Below are 16550 nucleotides of genomic sequence, written 5' to 3' on the forward strand. Positions count from 1 at the left end.
CTAATCCTTGCTAGAAATACGCTTGATGTAATAATGGTTAGCGGGAAAAGGGCGTATTTACAGGAACTGGTGAAAGAACATAGCATCCTGCCTTGACTCGGCTGGGCAAATATTTGAAGAGTGTTTTCTATTTTCCGTGGCGTGGAGTATTCAGACCAGAAGGGTCCCTTGAGCATCATCCAGGGCAAAGGGGCCTTGTGGAGTCGCTCAACCAGCTCTAACTTAGCTCAGAGAAACCTTGCTGTATTTGGGGACAGGATAGATCTCATAGCTATGAAACTGAGCGGTGCCAGGTAAATACAAGCCATTTAGCATCATTTTTGTATTCAACAGGCTACACAAAGCACTGGTGAAGTCATCTTTATTGAGAGCAGGAAGCAGGAGAACATGGTAAACACTTTTGAGAGTTATTGGGGGAGACGAATAAAGCCGGAACATCCCAGATATAGACCCAGAGGAGCCAGGAAGGGATTTCAGGCCTCTGTGCCTGTCTGTCTGTCCAGCTGCCCCCCCCCCCCCCCCCCCCCCAGTTATTTATATAGACTGTAGGAACATATCATTTCAGAGTCTCCCTTTTCCAGCTGGATGGACAGATTAGAGCCTAATGAGCTCCCTGGGGGTTGGAGGGCAGGAACCATGGTGTGGGGCTGCGCTCAGCCTGGAGCCGGGCACAGGGAGGGCAGCTCTGACCGAGGGTGGCTTGTCGGCAGCAGCGGTCACAGATTCCATGTGTTGGAACGGTGCAGTCATGGTGTGCCTGGTGTGGGGAGCCACCCTAGCTTTCCTGGCTGGGGAGATATAAAGCAGCTCACCCAGGCTGTTAGGGAATAGAGGGGCAAGCAGGCTGCAAAGGGCAAGCAGGTCCCTGCTGCCTTTAGGAGTGCAAGGGAGAGCATCGTCCAGCCCAGGGATACTGCAGGGACCCCGAGCACATGTGTCCTGAGTATCAAGTCTGTGACCTGCTTCCAGTTTGGCTATTTGGTGATGCCTCTAGGAGCCAAATTTGGCTGGCTGGGAGGGGGTTCTGTATGTCTCCTGCTGTCCCTTGGAGGTGGCTGTACCTCCAGGCAAGCAGCTTCAGTGCTGCTAGTGTTCAGGGAGTTTAGAGGACCCCTTAGAGGGGAGGGCTGGGGACACGCGGTGAAGTGCTAGGGACACTGGTGCTGGCTGTCCCCGTGCCGCCTTCCCTTCCCCCACGTCGTCCCCTCGCCGCCCTGCTCAGATCTTTTTAAATGCCTGACATCAGAGAAGGCTGGCAGGGCCCCGAGGGAGGAGCGGGGCAGCATTAGATGACACCCGTGAGCGCAGCCAGTGGGCAGTGGGAGAGCATAGGGTCTCCGCTTTAACCCTTCACCACCTGCCTCAGCGTCTGCCATGGCAGAAACCACCCAAAGAAATCTATGCAGCCCCTGCCCCAGTGTGTCCCAATTCCTGCCATCCCCTTGTAGCAGGTGCATCAGGAAAGCGTGCTAGGAACAGCCCAAGGACGGAGGGATATTCGCCCACTTGCCTCCTCCCAGCTCCGGGCAGGAGGGGGTTAGTGTGAGTTGCTGCAGGATGTTGCAACCTCCTATTTCCATCTGTGGCCCAGGAGAGTATCCGAGGACTTCACAACTTCCAACGTATGTGTATATCACTCTGAAGTACATCAAGGTACCCTTGGCATGACTATGGCCAAAAAGGCAGAATTAAAGTCGCTGTATTCAAGTGGATTCCACTCAATATGGCTGATAAATTGTATAAAATGAATTTCCATGTGGCTTGTGATCTGGGTTACAGGAGTGCAGGAGCAGACTGGAGGGATTTAGGCACTCATGGTGCTATGGCTCAATGGGTTGTTACTGTGTGCTTGTATGTAACGAGGAGCAAGCCTTCATGTGGCCTGAGACCCTTAGGAAAACAGAAATCCACTGCCTCTGAGATATTTCCTTCCATCTTGGGATGAATTAGGAGAAATGGATCCCCCAGACTTTTTCAAATAAACAGGCAGATGTCATAGCCTTTTCAGGTTAGAGGTTTATTTGAGGCATCCATTGTGGCCATGCTGGCGGGGAGAGAAAGGACCGAGAGGGCTCAGCTGCGGTCATGGGAGATGCCAGGGCCACCTCGACATGGTCAGCATCATCCTGTTCTGCCCAGCATCGCTGGGAGACTGCGTGGGACTGAGCCCCACGGCCTTGGGTACCGAGATCTTCCTCCACCTCCTGCCCTGTTCTGCAGAAGGGGAAGGAAAGAGCCTGAAACTGCAGGGATATGGGAAAGAAATTGCCCAAATGCTGCCAGTTTTACCATTCACCCTTCAGCTTTTCTGCCTTCCCTGGCTCAGGGTGCATGTCTGAGTGAAGGCAAGGGTTTCAATGCAAACCTGCGAGGATCCTGTCAGATGAAGGTCCATTCAGGAGCTACCTGCAATGGCAATGTATTTTATCCAGCAAAGTAAGCCGAGCTGCAAGCATTTTGGGGCCCAAGGGGCTAATCCTGAACACGTGTGAGGTTTCTGTGCAGGGTCTGCAGCTACTTTAACTGTGGTCAGGAAGCCAAGAGATGCTCAGCGATAAGGATTTGGCTCTTCAGCAATGACACGGGCTCAGTCACATCTTTGCAAGGAGCTGGGGCTAAGGAGCATCATCTTGTTTCACGCATGTATAGCACCCAGCATGGCTGGAGCCAGGAGTCCAGCTGGAGATACTGCCACAATGCAAATACCTGCTGTTAAACAGGGGGCGGTGCATTAGATCCTTCCCATCTCAGAGTAAATCCCTCAAGCCCCGTCACCACCATTAGTTTGCAGGAGTCCTTGTCCCAAAGTGATGAGGCAGGGGGGTCGATTAAATCCTGCCAGGATGGGGGCTGCAGTTTGTGCCAAGCTGCAGGGCTCCTCAAGAGAGAGCATCCGATGTGCAAAAAGCAAAGGAGCAGCATCACTCCCATAACCTGCAGTGAACTCATTCAGCAAACAGCTTATGATGTGCATAAAATCCAGCATGCACTCATGGATCTTATGTGCCTCCTGACCACACTGCAGTGCCAGAAATGCTGCAACTCTTTAAAGTGCAATGAGTGACCCTGTGCAGTCTGCACTGACCTGGGGGACTGTGAGGACACCTGAGGTAGCATAAACTCACTGCAGTATCTCTGTCCCTCTATTCCAGCTCAGGAAAGGCATCTGCTGGCTCGGAGCAGAGAATAATCCTGGTCCAGCACTGTTTTCCAAAGGCAACTTTCAGCAGAGTAGCCCTTATGCTCAGCATCAGGCAAACACCAGTTGCATACTTTCACTTAGCTTGAAAGCATCCTGCATTCCCATCAGTCCCATTTGCCGAGGCCAGGTGTCAGGCAAAGAGTCAGAATACACTGAGAGGGGGCTCAAAATCATTGTGGTAACAGAGGGTGTCATGCCGCTAACGGGAGCAACTGGCACTCGCTTGGCTTGGCGAGTGAGAGGCTGGCATTTGAGCCGCATGGTCCACAGGGACTTACCAGCTGAGCTCTTAAAAATCACGGGAAAGCATAGGCTAATGCTAACAAAAGAGGAATTATTTTTTCTCTTGTTCTCTACGGCTTTGGAGCCCACCAGAAAATTCTGAGGCAGTCTGAAAGCGGGGAGGAAAAAGGTTTGGAGTTATTCTCTTTTTATTTTTTAACTCTTGTCATTTTCTTTTCATTACAGCTTAGCACCACCTCTTTGAAAGAGGGTAGTACAAAAATGCAGGGAGTACGTTTTCTTAGCATACATAGCTTTCAGTGGGAATGGTTACAGTACTGGGCATGGAGGTGGTCTAACTAGCGACAGATGTGGGAGATGTTTTGGCTTTTGATATCTCTCATGGTGTAAGAAAAAAATACTCTCCCAGCTTAACAGTGCTATGTGATGGGCTCAGAAATACAGTGGTGCTGGAGATGCAGTGTCATATAGCAAACTCAGAAGAGGCATTTGTTTGCAGGACAAAAACTTGGAAACTTTACATATCTTTCCAGATAGTTTCTGTAATGCAGTTACAGCAGAGCCACAATACATCTGGGTATAGTAAACACCAGACTCTCACATAGCACATTATCATGTTACAGAAAGGGACATAAACTTGTTTATAAAATGGCTAATTTTGCCTGGCATGACTGAACTATGTTTATGCTCGTTGCTAACAGAAACTCATATAATCTTGAAAATGTTAATGCAGCTCCAGTCTCTGCTCTGTACTCCATTCAATTGCAAATTTGCAAGACTTAAAACAAGACTCTCTATCCTCTGTGTTCTCTGATGGGAGAGAAAACATTTCACATTAGGCTTCTTTCAATTTTCCCACTTTTTTTTCCAATCTTTGGGAAAACATAGTGGGAAATACACATACCATGGAAATTTTTCAAGCTGTTACATCACTACGACCATGCCTCAAGGGAAAAGGAGGAGGCTTACTTCCTGAAGGCAGCACCTTTGCACACATGATGCTTGGCAGAGAGGTTTTGTTAATCCTTGTGCTGGGTTTGGACTGAATACACACATTCCCCTGGGATCTAAATATTTCATTTATTGGGCAAGGACACGAAAGGGACTTTGGAAAATCATTTTCTGCAAGTTGCAGGCAGGGACAGTACCCAAAGCACTGCATCCCATAAGCCTGCATGCCTCTTCTCACGGTCCTGCAGTGCCCAAAGCCTGGGAACACCAGCTGCCTGCTTGGGTGTGGCGTTCTTTGGATAGGCTCTAATCATCTGCTGTTTTGTGTGATGAGTTGCTCAGAAAACTGCAAGTTGGCCTTGTCCCATACAAGGGCAGTGGATATCTGAGCCTATGTGATTTTATTTTTTTAAATTTATGTCCCAGATTTAACCCACGCTGGAGTGGAGAGGGGAACTGCTGCCTACATGGGGCCTGAGCACACTGTGGGGCTGCAAGAGTGAAACCTGCAGCACAGCCCTGGCATCAGAGGGGATGAGAGCAGATGCAGAGGGGTCCCTCCTAGCCGAGCATGGAAGCTGCTGCTGGGATCAGCAGCGCAATATCCTGATAGATGATGAAGGCACATGCAGTGAGTCTGACAGGTCTCAGCTGCTCTAAAGCCTGCATTGTGTTTGGCATGCCTGGCACACATCTCAGTCACTCCATGCACTTGGTAGCACTGTTTCGACTGCCCACAGCAGCTGTTGATCAGGCTTGCTGTGCAGCCCAGCAGAGCTATTGCGTTGGCCCATGCCTCACTCATGAAGTGGCTGGGCCAGGACTGTTTCCTGCACCTTGCTAGTTGATAGCCTCCAGTCTCAAGCGCTTGGTGAATGCAAGTTTCTTCCTCACAAGGCCTGTTTCTAGATATGCTTGAAACTCATGTGATGGAGAACTGAGAACTGAGCTATAGCTCATCCCCAAACCCTGTGGTCCCAGCTGGTCTTTGTTGCATCAACCCACCCAACCCTCAGTAAGGGATGGAGCACTTAGGAGCTTGTGGCTAGGAGGTCTTGCTTGCAGCCAACCTCTAGGTACTGCTTTGTTTGGAAATGATGTACCCTAGGGGGAGCCCTGGGGTGCTTGTAGCAAGGATAGGGTATTTGGTGAGCATGGGTGCAGCAGGGCAGATCTGCTGAGGTGTGTTATTTTGGTGTGCTGTGGTGGGCTTTGGTTATGTGCACAGCTGGTTTAGCGGTTCCATCTCTTCAACCTCTTGGGCTCTTGGATGCTGCCCTGTCTCCCCAGTGTTGACTTGTTGCTGAGGAGCAGCAGCTATGAGGGTGTGGGCTAGTCAGGGCTCCGGCTCTCCTGGAGCTGTTTACTCTCTAGCTTTGGTGCAGGAGTTCCTCATTTCCATGCTAATCTCTGCTGAAGGGAGTCGTCCCTGTGCTGTGCACAGCTATGAGCACTTGATTGTAGCTTTACTTGGCTTGGCTTTGCTGTCTCTCAGTGAGTGAAGCTGACCTATGTTCAGCGATGGCTCCTTGGGCTGCTCTTCCTTTCAATTTGTGTCCCTGTCAGCCTCTTCTGGGCTCTTTGCAGGCTGTCTCTTATGGCAGTCTTGAATTGCTGCTTTTGGGCAGGATGGCTTTCCAAGCAATCATAGAAAGGACTCTGTCACCCTTCTGTCTTGGTTAGGTGGTACCAGCTATGCAGCATCTCTAGTAGTTTTTAACCCATTCCTGTATTTTCCAGAGGCTGATTCATTTGTGTGGCCCCAGAGTAGCAAAAATATTGGAGGAAACTGAATTTCTGTCAAGGCAAAGACCATGCCCCCAGCCCCCCAAGGAGACACCTGCTCCTGGTTGCCTGCTGGTACTTGGTGATGCTGAACTGGGAGGCAAGATGCTCCTCTGTGGCTTGCAGAGCCAGAGGACATAGACAGCTTATTCGAAAGCAATGGCTCAAGTGTACATGTCACACAGTAAAGAGGAGTTATCCAGCTCGACTGGAAGTCCAAAACTTGAGAAAGCAGCTCATAAATGGTAGGGATCAGAGCTGTGTAGATGTTTTAAGTCCCTGGTTTCTTCCTTGCTGCACAAGCTGACAGGGTGAGAGTCTCTCTCTCTTAAGAGTCTATGGGAAACAAAGAAGCTGTAAGAGCTGTTGTGTGGCTGAACGTGGGAGTGTGAAGGGCTGTGTGTGTGGCCGTTCACACGTGGGTTTTTTTATTGCTGCAGGAGCACGGTAGCTGCTGTTGCTGAGCCTTGAGCTCCTGTTTGACTTATATATCCGACACTGAGAAAGGAAAATAATAAAGTGCTGATTCTGACCTATTCAAATTTCAGCCTCTTCAGTCGCTTAAGGGGCAGAAATTTGTTCCTGAGAGATTTGCATTAGTCAGTGGTTGAAAGGCAATTTTGTTTTCAAACATAGTTTCATGTAAACAACATTTTCCCTAGGAAAAGAAAATCCTGCCAAGCTGCTTAACAGAGAGCTGACTCTTCTCCGATCCCAGCACCTTCCCACTTCAGGCTCTCAAGGCAAAGCTTTGGTGCTCATGGTGGCTGTTTGGACAAGCCAGTAAGTGGGCAGTTGTGGACTGCACTGTAGGGAGCTAGAGAAACATGCTCCTTGCTGTGAAAGTGCCCGACTGCTGGGGCTCCCGAGACTGTTGCGGTGGCAGGGCAAAACTGGGGCTGAGCTGTGTGGGAGTTGCTCACAAGGCTATTCACAACTGGGGCAGACCCTGTTGCTGTACCCAAACTGCTCTCACCTGTTGGAGGTGCAAAGAGTTTGATCTCTGTTATTTATAGCAGCCACTTTCACACCAGGGTCTGCTGGGTCAGTCCTGGGCCAAGCTGGGTTTACTTGTGGGCAGTAGGACCCTGCTTCTCATACCATGCTGGTGCGGGCACTGGGCTTACGGGGGGGGGGGGGGAGGGCAGGGGAGGGGGGAGTGAAGTGAAGGCACCAAGCTGAGCCTGCACTTGGCTTCTGGAGCGTTCTGCTTTGGGAAGTGGAAGTGCCTGACCAGAGAAGCTGATGGCTCCAGGGCTACAGCATGCAGAAACTGAGGATCCTCACCATGGGCCTGAGGCCCTGAGTTTGCTGCCTGGTATCTCTGGGGGGCTTCAGAGGAGACTGAGTGGGGCCAGACACTGAAAAATCTTCTAGCATCTCCCCTCCCTGCAATGCCTGGCACAGCCAAGGACTGATCTGTTGGCAGCCAAGGTGACCCAGATGAGCACAGCGCAGTGCGATGGATTTAGTCTGGCTAGCGGATTTAGCCTGGCTAGCGGAAGAGGAGGTGCAGGATGAAATGCTGGCTGGCGTCACTCGCCTGCGCTCCCCTCCTGTGCTTGGTCCTGCTGCAGAAGGAATGAGCAGAGTCATGGAACTGCTGAAATCTGATTCCTTCAGTAATAGCCAGTGGCAGCTGGAGGCACAGCCACCTCCACAGCCTGCTCTGCCAGGGACCGCAGGCTGGTCACAGCAAGCGTGAAGGGGGCATGGGGCATTGCTGTGGGTGCTGGGGACAGTGACAACTCAAGGCTCCTGGAGAAGATATGGACTATGCAGCATCCAGGGAGCCAAAATCTCCAAGAGAACCGTGCAGCCAAAGGAGCTGCAGCTCTGCTGAGTGTTGGCATGTCCTGCAACACCAGCCCTCCCTAACAGCTCTGCAAAACCTAATTTTCTGGCAAATTGGGGCTGGCTGCATGCTCAGTGGACTGGTGATCCCAGCAAGCTCCTCTGAGTCCTTGGAAACCCCAGCCCTAGGAGAAGGGGCTGGTCCATCCCCCTGTGCCTGGGCAAGCGTTAGGCACGTCCCCATGGGACAGGCAATGGCCCTGTGCCTTCAGCTTGGGTTTTGAGGCTGCTGGCCTTGGTGGAAGAGAAGGCCAAGGGCAAGTTTCCAGAGCTGGTCAAGTACAACATGAAATGGGTATAAATCGGGAATAACTCTGGTGCCGTGTAGAGGAGAGGCTCTGCACCCAAAGGGCCAGGCATTGAATTTCCTGTGATGGATTAGATTGAAAAGAAGCAAGTGTAGGGGCTGGACACTGCAATAAGGATGGTCTCTGCCTGAGAGGTTGCATCAAAGGATGGGACTCATCCCCCACCATGTCCAGCAGAAGCAGGGCCCTAGTGGTGTGCGATGCCCCCTGCCACCATGGGGATCACCAGCTCTTGAGGTTATGGTAAAGCCTGAGGAAAATCCACTTTGCACACTGAGATTCAATTCAGTGACAGTGAGGGAGCATGGTGGGTTTTTTCAACACAGTTATCCAGCACTGTTTGAAATCAATACCTCCCTCTGCCATTGCTTTTATCTTTGCGTTTTATAATCACCATAGGAACCATGTGTTGATACTGGTTATGTGCAGAGAGTCCGTTCCCATTGGGGCTATAAATGTCCAGTTCTGCTAACTACAAAGAACTGAAGGTTTCCAAAACTTGGCTCTAAGCATAGTGGGTTTTGAAGTCGGGGGTTATGAGAAGTAGTTGAGATAATGATTGTTCTGGTGCAGATGCTCAGCAGACATAGTGACAGTGCACTGAGGCATCTAAACTGCTGTTGCTGCTTGCTGGGCGTGATGTTCATCTCAGAAGGCAATTCTTAAACAACATCAAAATGGGAACAAAAAACTGATCCCTCCCCAACACACACTTCCCCCAAGAGTAATATTTTTCACAAAGCTAATTTTAGAGAACTTTAAGATTCCAGGTGAAACTACATATTAAAATAGCAAAATTCCAGAAAGGAGGGGGGAAAAAATGCAATCTTGGGCAACGCTGCAAACTGTGAAACAGGATCACTGCAACTCTGTAAAGTGGGATTGAGCATAGTGATATACTGAGTGTCTGTGAGCAATTCCTCTCCCCTTGGTCTTGCAGCAATACTATTACTTCAGTAATAGCCACTTTTCAAGTCATTTTAAGAGAGTTAGGAGCCTAAATATCATTAATCCTTAATGGTCCTTGGGGATCTAAGTCCTTTAGGGCTCTGGCTCAAGCCCAGCTTTCTAAATGTCTGCTGTGGTTGCTGCTGTTTTCCAGCTGTGTTACCATCTCTCTGCCAAAGGCAGGTTTCTTTCCTAGGGAGTATCTAAAAAGGACAGAGCCTTAATTCACTGCTGTCACATGGGCACAAGGCACTTCTCCATCCAGGCCATAACCACCTCCCTGTGACCACCAATGTCTGCCCATCCTTGGCACTGGTCCTTGGCAAACTGGTCTCTGCTGATGCCAGGGAGGATCCAGAACTGGGAACACTTTCATCCCAAAAATCTACCACTTCTTGGTTGTAAGCACTTTAAAACTTTGATGACATTTTCCAATTCTAATGAAAGCTTTGAAAGACTTTCTTTTCAAATCTGATGGCCCAGATGCCGGATTTGGGGCTAGCTGAGGGAGAAATGGCTGCAAGCACTTTGAGAACAGCCCCATTCTGCAAAGGTTTGCGTCAGCTCACGTGAGAGAGATGGAGGAAAAAAAACTTATTTCCGGAGGTTCCCAGCTGGAAATTGAATTCCCTGGTCCTGTTGGATTCTAAGAGCATCCTGCACTTGCAGTGCATACAATGGAAGTGATTCAGATGCTGAGGACTTGCCATAGCTTCTGCATAGCAGGAGCCTGAATTAATGACATAGTGGTAGTACAGGGAGAATAAATAGCTTGTGGCTCTTTGATAAAATGTCTTAATCCCTCTCTGTTTCCCAAGAGGCTGTGATGGTCATGGGGAATTTGCAGAAGGTCCCTAATTGCTATTCCATCCTTGGGCTGTTTTCCTTCAGGGACCACAGTGAAAGCACTGGAGGTTTTCTCACTCCCATCTTCACCCTGTGCCTTAGCATTAAAGATGCAGTTCTGAGCCTCTCTGTTTGCTTTCAGCTTCCTACTGCTGTAGTTGAATTACCTGCTTCATGAAAAAGTATTTCCTTTTGCCCATTTTAGCATTTTTTCCAAGATCTGCAGCCAGGCATCTCCAGCTCCTTGGCCCCCAAGGGGCAGCCAATTCCCTGTGCTGCCACAACACCATCAGTGAGGTCAGCCTGATCCCAGCAGAGAACCTGACCCTTCAGGGAAGGGTTCGTAGCTGAAACGAGCTGGGGTTTATGGGTCAGACATGAAGGCAAAGCTGAGTTGAGATGCCACAAAGCAAGGACCTTTCTGGCCTCTAGGAAACCTTTGTCAGGCATTTCAGCCTTGCTTCTGGGCATGTCACCTCTTTCTTTTCCATGCCACTGCCCATCTTTTCACTGCTTTGCTCTCTCCCAACCCTTTCTGTTAGTTGCCTGGTGACTGAAGCCACAGTTATGTCTCTCAAATGATCCATCCTATCCAGGTCTGGAAAGTTGGTCTCATCTTAAGATTAGAAAGTACCAGCATTGACAGTGACTTGTTTCTTGGCCTGAGATAAGACTTCCTCTGTCTCTGAAAGGAGGGGAGCAGAGCCATCAGTCACAGACTGCAAGTTACTTTAATGTCCCCTATAGATGGGAGTGGGTGCCCTGACTCACCGGATCTGGTGTGCAATACTCTGAAAAAGCCATGAAAAGTACCAGCAGGACATGGTACCACGGATCAAAAGGGGACCTGACTATGCAAATAAAGCTTGTCATCTCCCTAGTTGCAGTGGCATATGGAGATGTTTACTCTCTTCCGAAATGCTCTTAGTCTTTCCTACCACGTCTATCTGATAGGTGTGATGAGAGGGGTATCTAATATATGCTGGGGAGTGCAGTGTGGAAATGTACTTGCTTCTTGTCTAGAGAGCACCTCGTGAGTGGCAGGACCTTGTCCAGACTCTGCTGCAATGCCACTGAGAAGCAGAGCTCCCTGCACTGGGACCACACAGCACAGTTTGCTGGGGTTGCTGTCTGGTTTGGACTGTTAACATACAGACCAGCAGGATTGTTAATGTGCTTTGCCAGCAAAAGAGAGGCTTTTCCCCTTAATCAAGATGATGGGCAGTGTAACACCTTCTTCCTTCTTGTACTCCTGCCTCTGTTGGCACAGTGGGGTGGCAAGCTCCTCTTGCCAAGGAGCCTTTTGCGTTGAGCAGTATCCATTTCTTGCACATAAGAAGGCAACTACGGCTGCACTGCAGCATGTTGCACAACGGGAGAGAGCTGGATCAGTGCCACAAATGAAGGTGTTTGTTTGGCTTTTTTGGACAACTCTAGATTGTAAAGTTGCTCTTAGGAAGACACCTAGCTGGTGCCAGAGAATCCAGCCGCTCAACTCATGCTATGCCCCAGAAAAAGTCTGATATGGTGGTGCTTTCTGATCAGAGGCTGAATGAGGGTCTGGGAAGGGAAGAAGCGGATGGGGTCCCCCATCAGCACATGATCTAGTTCTCTAGAGGACTAGTAATACCTCTGCAAACCCAGTATTTCCAGAGCTGGTTGCTGAAATAGAGCTGCTAGCAAAAGCATGCTGAGTTTCTACCGTCCCCTGACTTCAAGTCTTGAGCTTTTAATTAACAATAACAGCATATTGTGCAAATGGGCCTGCTTTTCCCCCTTGTCGTCTGAGCTTCCCTCTCCCCAGCAGGCTGGGTGCAGGCGTCCTGAGAGCAGAATGAGAATATGGCTGGCCTGCCACACATCCCAGGCCCTGAGCACCTCCGCCCGTTCACCCCTGAGTCGCTCACCGTCATCGAACAGCGCATTGCTGAGGCAGAGGCACTCAAGATAAAACGGCAGCATGTGGAGCTGCCCGAGGAAGAGGAGCTCAAGCCCAGCAGTGACCTGGAAGCCGGGAAAAACCTGCCACTCATCTATGGTGATCCCCCACTGGAGCTCATTGGTACACCTCTGGAGGACTTGGACCCTTTCTACAAGGATAAGAAGGTAAGGGGCAGAGCTGATGATAGATGTTAGTGTCCCCAGAAAAGACTAAGGCACAGACCCCCTTGCCACTTCCCTCTCACACACCCTGCGGTCTCACCTGAGCCCTTCTTGCTGAGCCAGCTTTCAGCCATGGCTCCAAGTTGCTCTGGTGGCTTCTCTGAACCAGAGCTGCCTGTGTGGTAGTGCCTGGCCACACAGATCCTGGCAGTGAACTTGGCCTTCTGAAAGCTCATCATATACTCCTTCCTTGCCAAAAGCCCCCAGTCTTTGAAATCCGTGTAGAGGGGTCAGCTCTAAGTGCAGCACTTGATTGCTGAGTGTTTTCATGGTGGGCAGAAGGGCTAGCAAAACCTCTCTCCTCTTTTCTCTGCAGACATTTATAGTCCTCAACAAGGGCAAGTCCATCTTCCGGTTCTCAGCAACCCCTGCCCTCTACTTGCTGGGACCCTTCAACCCCATCCGGAGAGGAGCCATCAAAGTGCTTATACATTCATATCCTTCCTAAGGAGAGCAGCTGTCTCCCCTGAGATGCTGCCCCATGGCCAGGTCAAACCTTGACACGCAGACTGTGAACATGTCTGGGAGAGGGCTGAGATAGGTGTTTGCTGATAGTGTGGGAAAGAAATCTTCTGGGCTGGCCCCAGGTGTGGCCAGGACCTACTGCCCAGCCCCCCCGGTGCTTTTCTGCCTTCCTAAGGAGCAGGTGCCCAATGTGCCTGGTGACTTTGGGCACCATGGCGCCAGGTGGCCCATGGCACCATGCAGCTTAGTCCGAGCTTCAGTTTGGTCAGAGCAGGGAGGACATCTATGGGGTCAGACTTCCCAGGAGAGGGGGTCCAAGGTCTTCCAGATCTGCAGAGCCTTGGAAAGAAAGGAAAGTCTTTCCACAACAGAAGATCCTGTCCCAAGCGGGCACTGAGTGACTTGGGGAGCACAAAAAGTGCTTTGGCAGAGGAACCAGGATGTCGAGGTATGGGGAAGGATGCAATGTGAGCAATTCTGAGACTTTTAGTGTGAGGCAAACAGAGATGGGAAGCCAGGAAAGGATTCCAGGAGCAAAAGAGGGACTAGGATGGGTGGGAAGTGATCCCAGCAGAGCTGTGGGTGGCAGCAGAGGTTTGGGAGCCAGGAGGTTGGAGAGAGGAGGAAGAGGAGGAAAAAGAAGAGGTGATTATGGCAGAGGGACAGAGTGGTGGGAGCTGTGTCCTGGGGTGATGGAGAGGAAGGAGTACAGGGTTCAAAAAGGAGACTGATCTAGCACTGCGGAGATGGGGAAGGGAGATGAAATGGAAAGCAAGGCCCCAAGCAACGTGCAGGAGCAGGAGGACTAAGGAGAGAGTGTGAGCATGGGACCTAGCCAGGAGAGACCTACAGAAGGAGCAAGTCAGGGCATAAGAACAAGGTGGGGGCCAGGACAAGAGGGATGTAGCCCTCTGCCCTGCTGCAGGAGGAGGAGGATTCTCAGCTTTACACACTTACATGCCCTTTGGCAGGTGGAACCTATGCCACAGCATTTCTCCTTGACCAGTTTTTAAATTATTCAGCATGTTCATCATGATCACAATTTTAACCAACTGTGTGTTTATGACAATGAGCAACCCCCCAGCGTGGTCCAAAAATGTGGAGTAAGTCCCCTACATGCCAAAACGTCCCCTCTCTGCAGGGGAACATCCCAGCTTGGGTCCTCCTTGGGAGGTGGAGAGATAGGACCATGGCTGAGGTAGAAGTGTTGGGATCCAGGCACTCTTGGGAGGTGGAAAGATGTTATTTGGAGATGCTGGTGGCCCCTGTGATCTCAGAAGGGATGTCTGCACTCTGCTTCAGGCTTTGCAAAGAGTGGAGATGTTTTGGAGCTGCCATGGGTCCAAAGACCCCCTGTGACAGAAGACTGCTGCAGAGCAAGTTGGGCTGGGTCAGGGGTGATAGTTTGGGAGGCTGGGCAGATCTACCCATTCAGGGAGCATGGACAGCCTGCCACAGCTGGGAGGAGGAAAATATAGAGCTTTCTGCTGTGGTTCTGTGCAGCCAGGTCTTCATGGGGTTTTTATGGAGAAGGTGGCACTGTTGGGATGTCAGCACAGCCCAGAGGTTGCAGAATAGTCCTACTAAAGGGGCAACAGCTTAAGATGTTTCGACTTCCCTTGCAAGCTGAGCTTAGCTGAAAATCTCCCCAAGGTGGCAAAGCACTTTGGAAATCCATCGAGCTGCCAAGCTCACTACCCAAGACGGCCTTGCTGTCACTGGCCACGGGCAGGGGCTGACAAAGCCTCGTGGCACCTAGATTTTGTCCTGAGCTGGCCCTTGGACCCAGAAGAGCATCCCATCTTCCTCTTTTGAGTCACTATTCCCATTTTAGATACACCTTCACTGGTATATACACCTTTGAGTCCCTCATCAAGATACTGTCAAGAGGCTTCTGCATTGACGATTTTACATTCCTGCGCGACCCGTGGAATTGGCTGGACTTCATGGTCATCTCCATGGCGTGAGTTAGTTGGGACGGTAGGAGGCCACGTTGCCGAGCTCTGGTTTTGCCACCTTGCCTCAAAAAGGGAGGATGGCTGGAGAACAGGCAGGCAGGTGCATGGGCAGAGCCCCTGTCTACCTGACACCTCCTCCTCTCCCATCCCACAGCTACATCACGGAGTTCGTGGACCTGGGCAACATCTCAGCTCTCAGGACGTTTCGTGTCCTCCGTGCCCTGAAAACTATCACAGTAATTCCAGGTAGGAGTCATAGAAAGGGTCTCTTCTCCAAGTTTTCCCTTTCTTTAACCTGTTTTTCCTGTGGTCAAAGCAATTCTTTTTTTTCGTTTGGCAATTCTAAGAAAAAAGTGTTTGATTTTCCAATAATTCAGCTTTTGGCTCAGGTCCAGCTGATTTTACACATTTAAAATAGCTGTGACTGGGGAAAGCCTCTGACAAGCTGGATGTAATGTTTTTAGGGCTTCTCGGAGAGGCCTCAAATGCGTTGGCTCTAACATCAGGTTTTGTGGGTTTAATTAGTGTGATCCTAATACACTTTGCTTAGCCTCTGGAGCCCTGAATTTGGTTTTATCCCTGCTGCTGACTGCTCTGATGCCACGATTTAGGTATCCAATGGGTATTGGTGCAAGTACAAAGTGATGACTGTTTAACATCATCCATTTTTGATACCACCCAGCTCAAGCTTATAGAAATGAGAGGCCAGACCCCTGAGCAGGCGTGAAATTAGACCACAGGCAATAGTTTATTGTGGTCAATACATTCCGGTTCATTTTGTGCCCCTTCAACTTCCACATCTTTAGGGTTTGGGTTTTTTGTTTTGTTTTGTTTTTTTGGTTTTTTTTTTTTTTGGCCTCGATCAAACAGGCTAAAAAATGGATTTAGACAAAAAGTAAGCTTCTTAATCACTGGACTCTTATTTCTGGAATGATGTTCACCCAAGAGGCTGTGCAGAAATAGCTATTGCAAAAATAAGCTGTTTTAGAACGGCTGTCCTAAGCAATTTCCCAGCACAGACAAGCCCTTGGAGAACAAGGTTTTACCTAAGTAGTTTGGAGGGAAAAAAATTGGCATGATGACAGGGCTAAAAATCATGCCTATTTGGAGAACTGTCTCCATATGAGAAAACTGTGTGCTCAGAGCTGCTTTAAGATCAACATCTGAATGTCCTGGCTTCATCTATCATTTGTTTGGACAGGAGGCAACAGTAATAAAAATCTCCACATCAAAGGCCCATTGAGGATTTGTGTGCCAACCTCCTCCCTGCCGTTGTCTGTGGCAGGAAACTACAGTGCTAGGGGAGAGAGACTTAATCTGAGAGCTTAATGCAAACTGTCACTTTCATCACCTTCCTTCATAAGTGCTGAGATTTTTACCGTGTCAAAGGAATTAGGCCAGGCTGGAGGGGCCAGCTGGACTTTCAACTACTCACTGGAGAGCAACACGTGGGGGTTTTGGACCAGTGAAGCTCTTATGCAGCCAGAGCTCAGCGAGCAGCATTCAGCCTCTTTTAGTTGGGCTGACAAATAACTTTTCTGTGTGCCACAGCAAAGCACTCTGTCCTGGTGATTTGGGCCAAAAAAAGGCAAATTGAAGAATTCAGCAAAAATGTAAATCCAAAAGGAAATGAATCTGCCGGGTTAAGATAGTCTGACCTGTGATGTCCAGACTATGTCTGACCTGGGGGGACTTGGATAGCATTTGTCCAAGGGAGACTGTTTTCACAGAAGGATTTATCCTGCCCAGCAAAGTGTGGGGACAGACAGAGGGGCAGGCAGGGGCTAACATGGGACAGAGCAAAGGGGTCTGGGCCTGTGGGGTGGA

General features: G+C 49.9%; 1 protein-coding gene across 1 annotated transcript in view; it reads left to right on the plus strand.

Moving 5' to 3' along the window:
• Nucleotides 1–16550, plus strand: part of SCN4A (sodium voltage-gated channel alpha subunit 4) — a 52661-nt gene that overhangs the window by 4338 nt on the left and 31773 nt on the right. Inside the window, exons 2-6 of the mRNA XM_068919269.1 lie at nucleotides 11945–12243; nucleotides 12617–12740; nucleotides 13775–13868; nucleotides 14600–14728; nucleotides 14878–14969. Of these exons, the coding sequence (XP_068775370.1) occupies nucleotides 11980–12243; nucleotides 12617–12740; nucleotides 13775–13868; nucleotides 14600–14728; nucleotides 14878–14969 (703 nt within the window). The 5' untranslated portion in view covers nucleotides 11945–11979. The remainder of the gene's footprint in view (nucleotides 1–11944; nucleotides 12244–12616; nucleotides 12741–13774; nucleotides 13869–14599; nucleotides 14729–14877; nucleotides 14970–16550) is intronic.

Source organism: Struthio camelus, chromosome 25, assembly GCF_040807025.1.
Source record: "Struthio camelus isolate bStrCam1 chromosome 25, bStrCam1.hap1, whole genome shotgun sequence".
Lineage (NCBI taxonomy): Eukaryota > Metazoa > Chordata > Aves > Struthioniformes > Struthionidae > Struthio > Struthio camelus.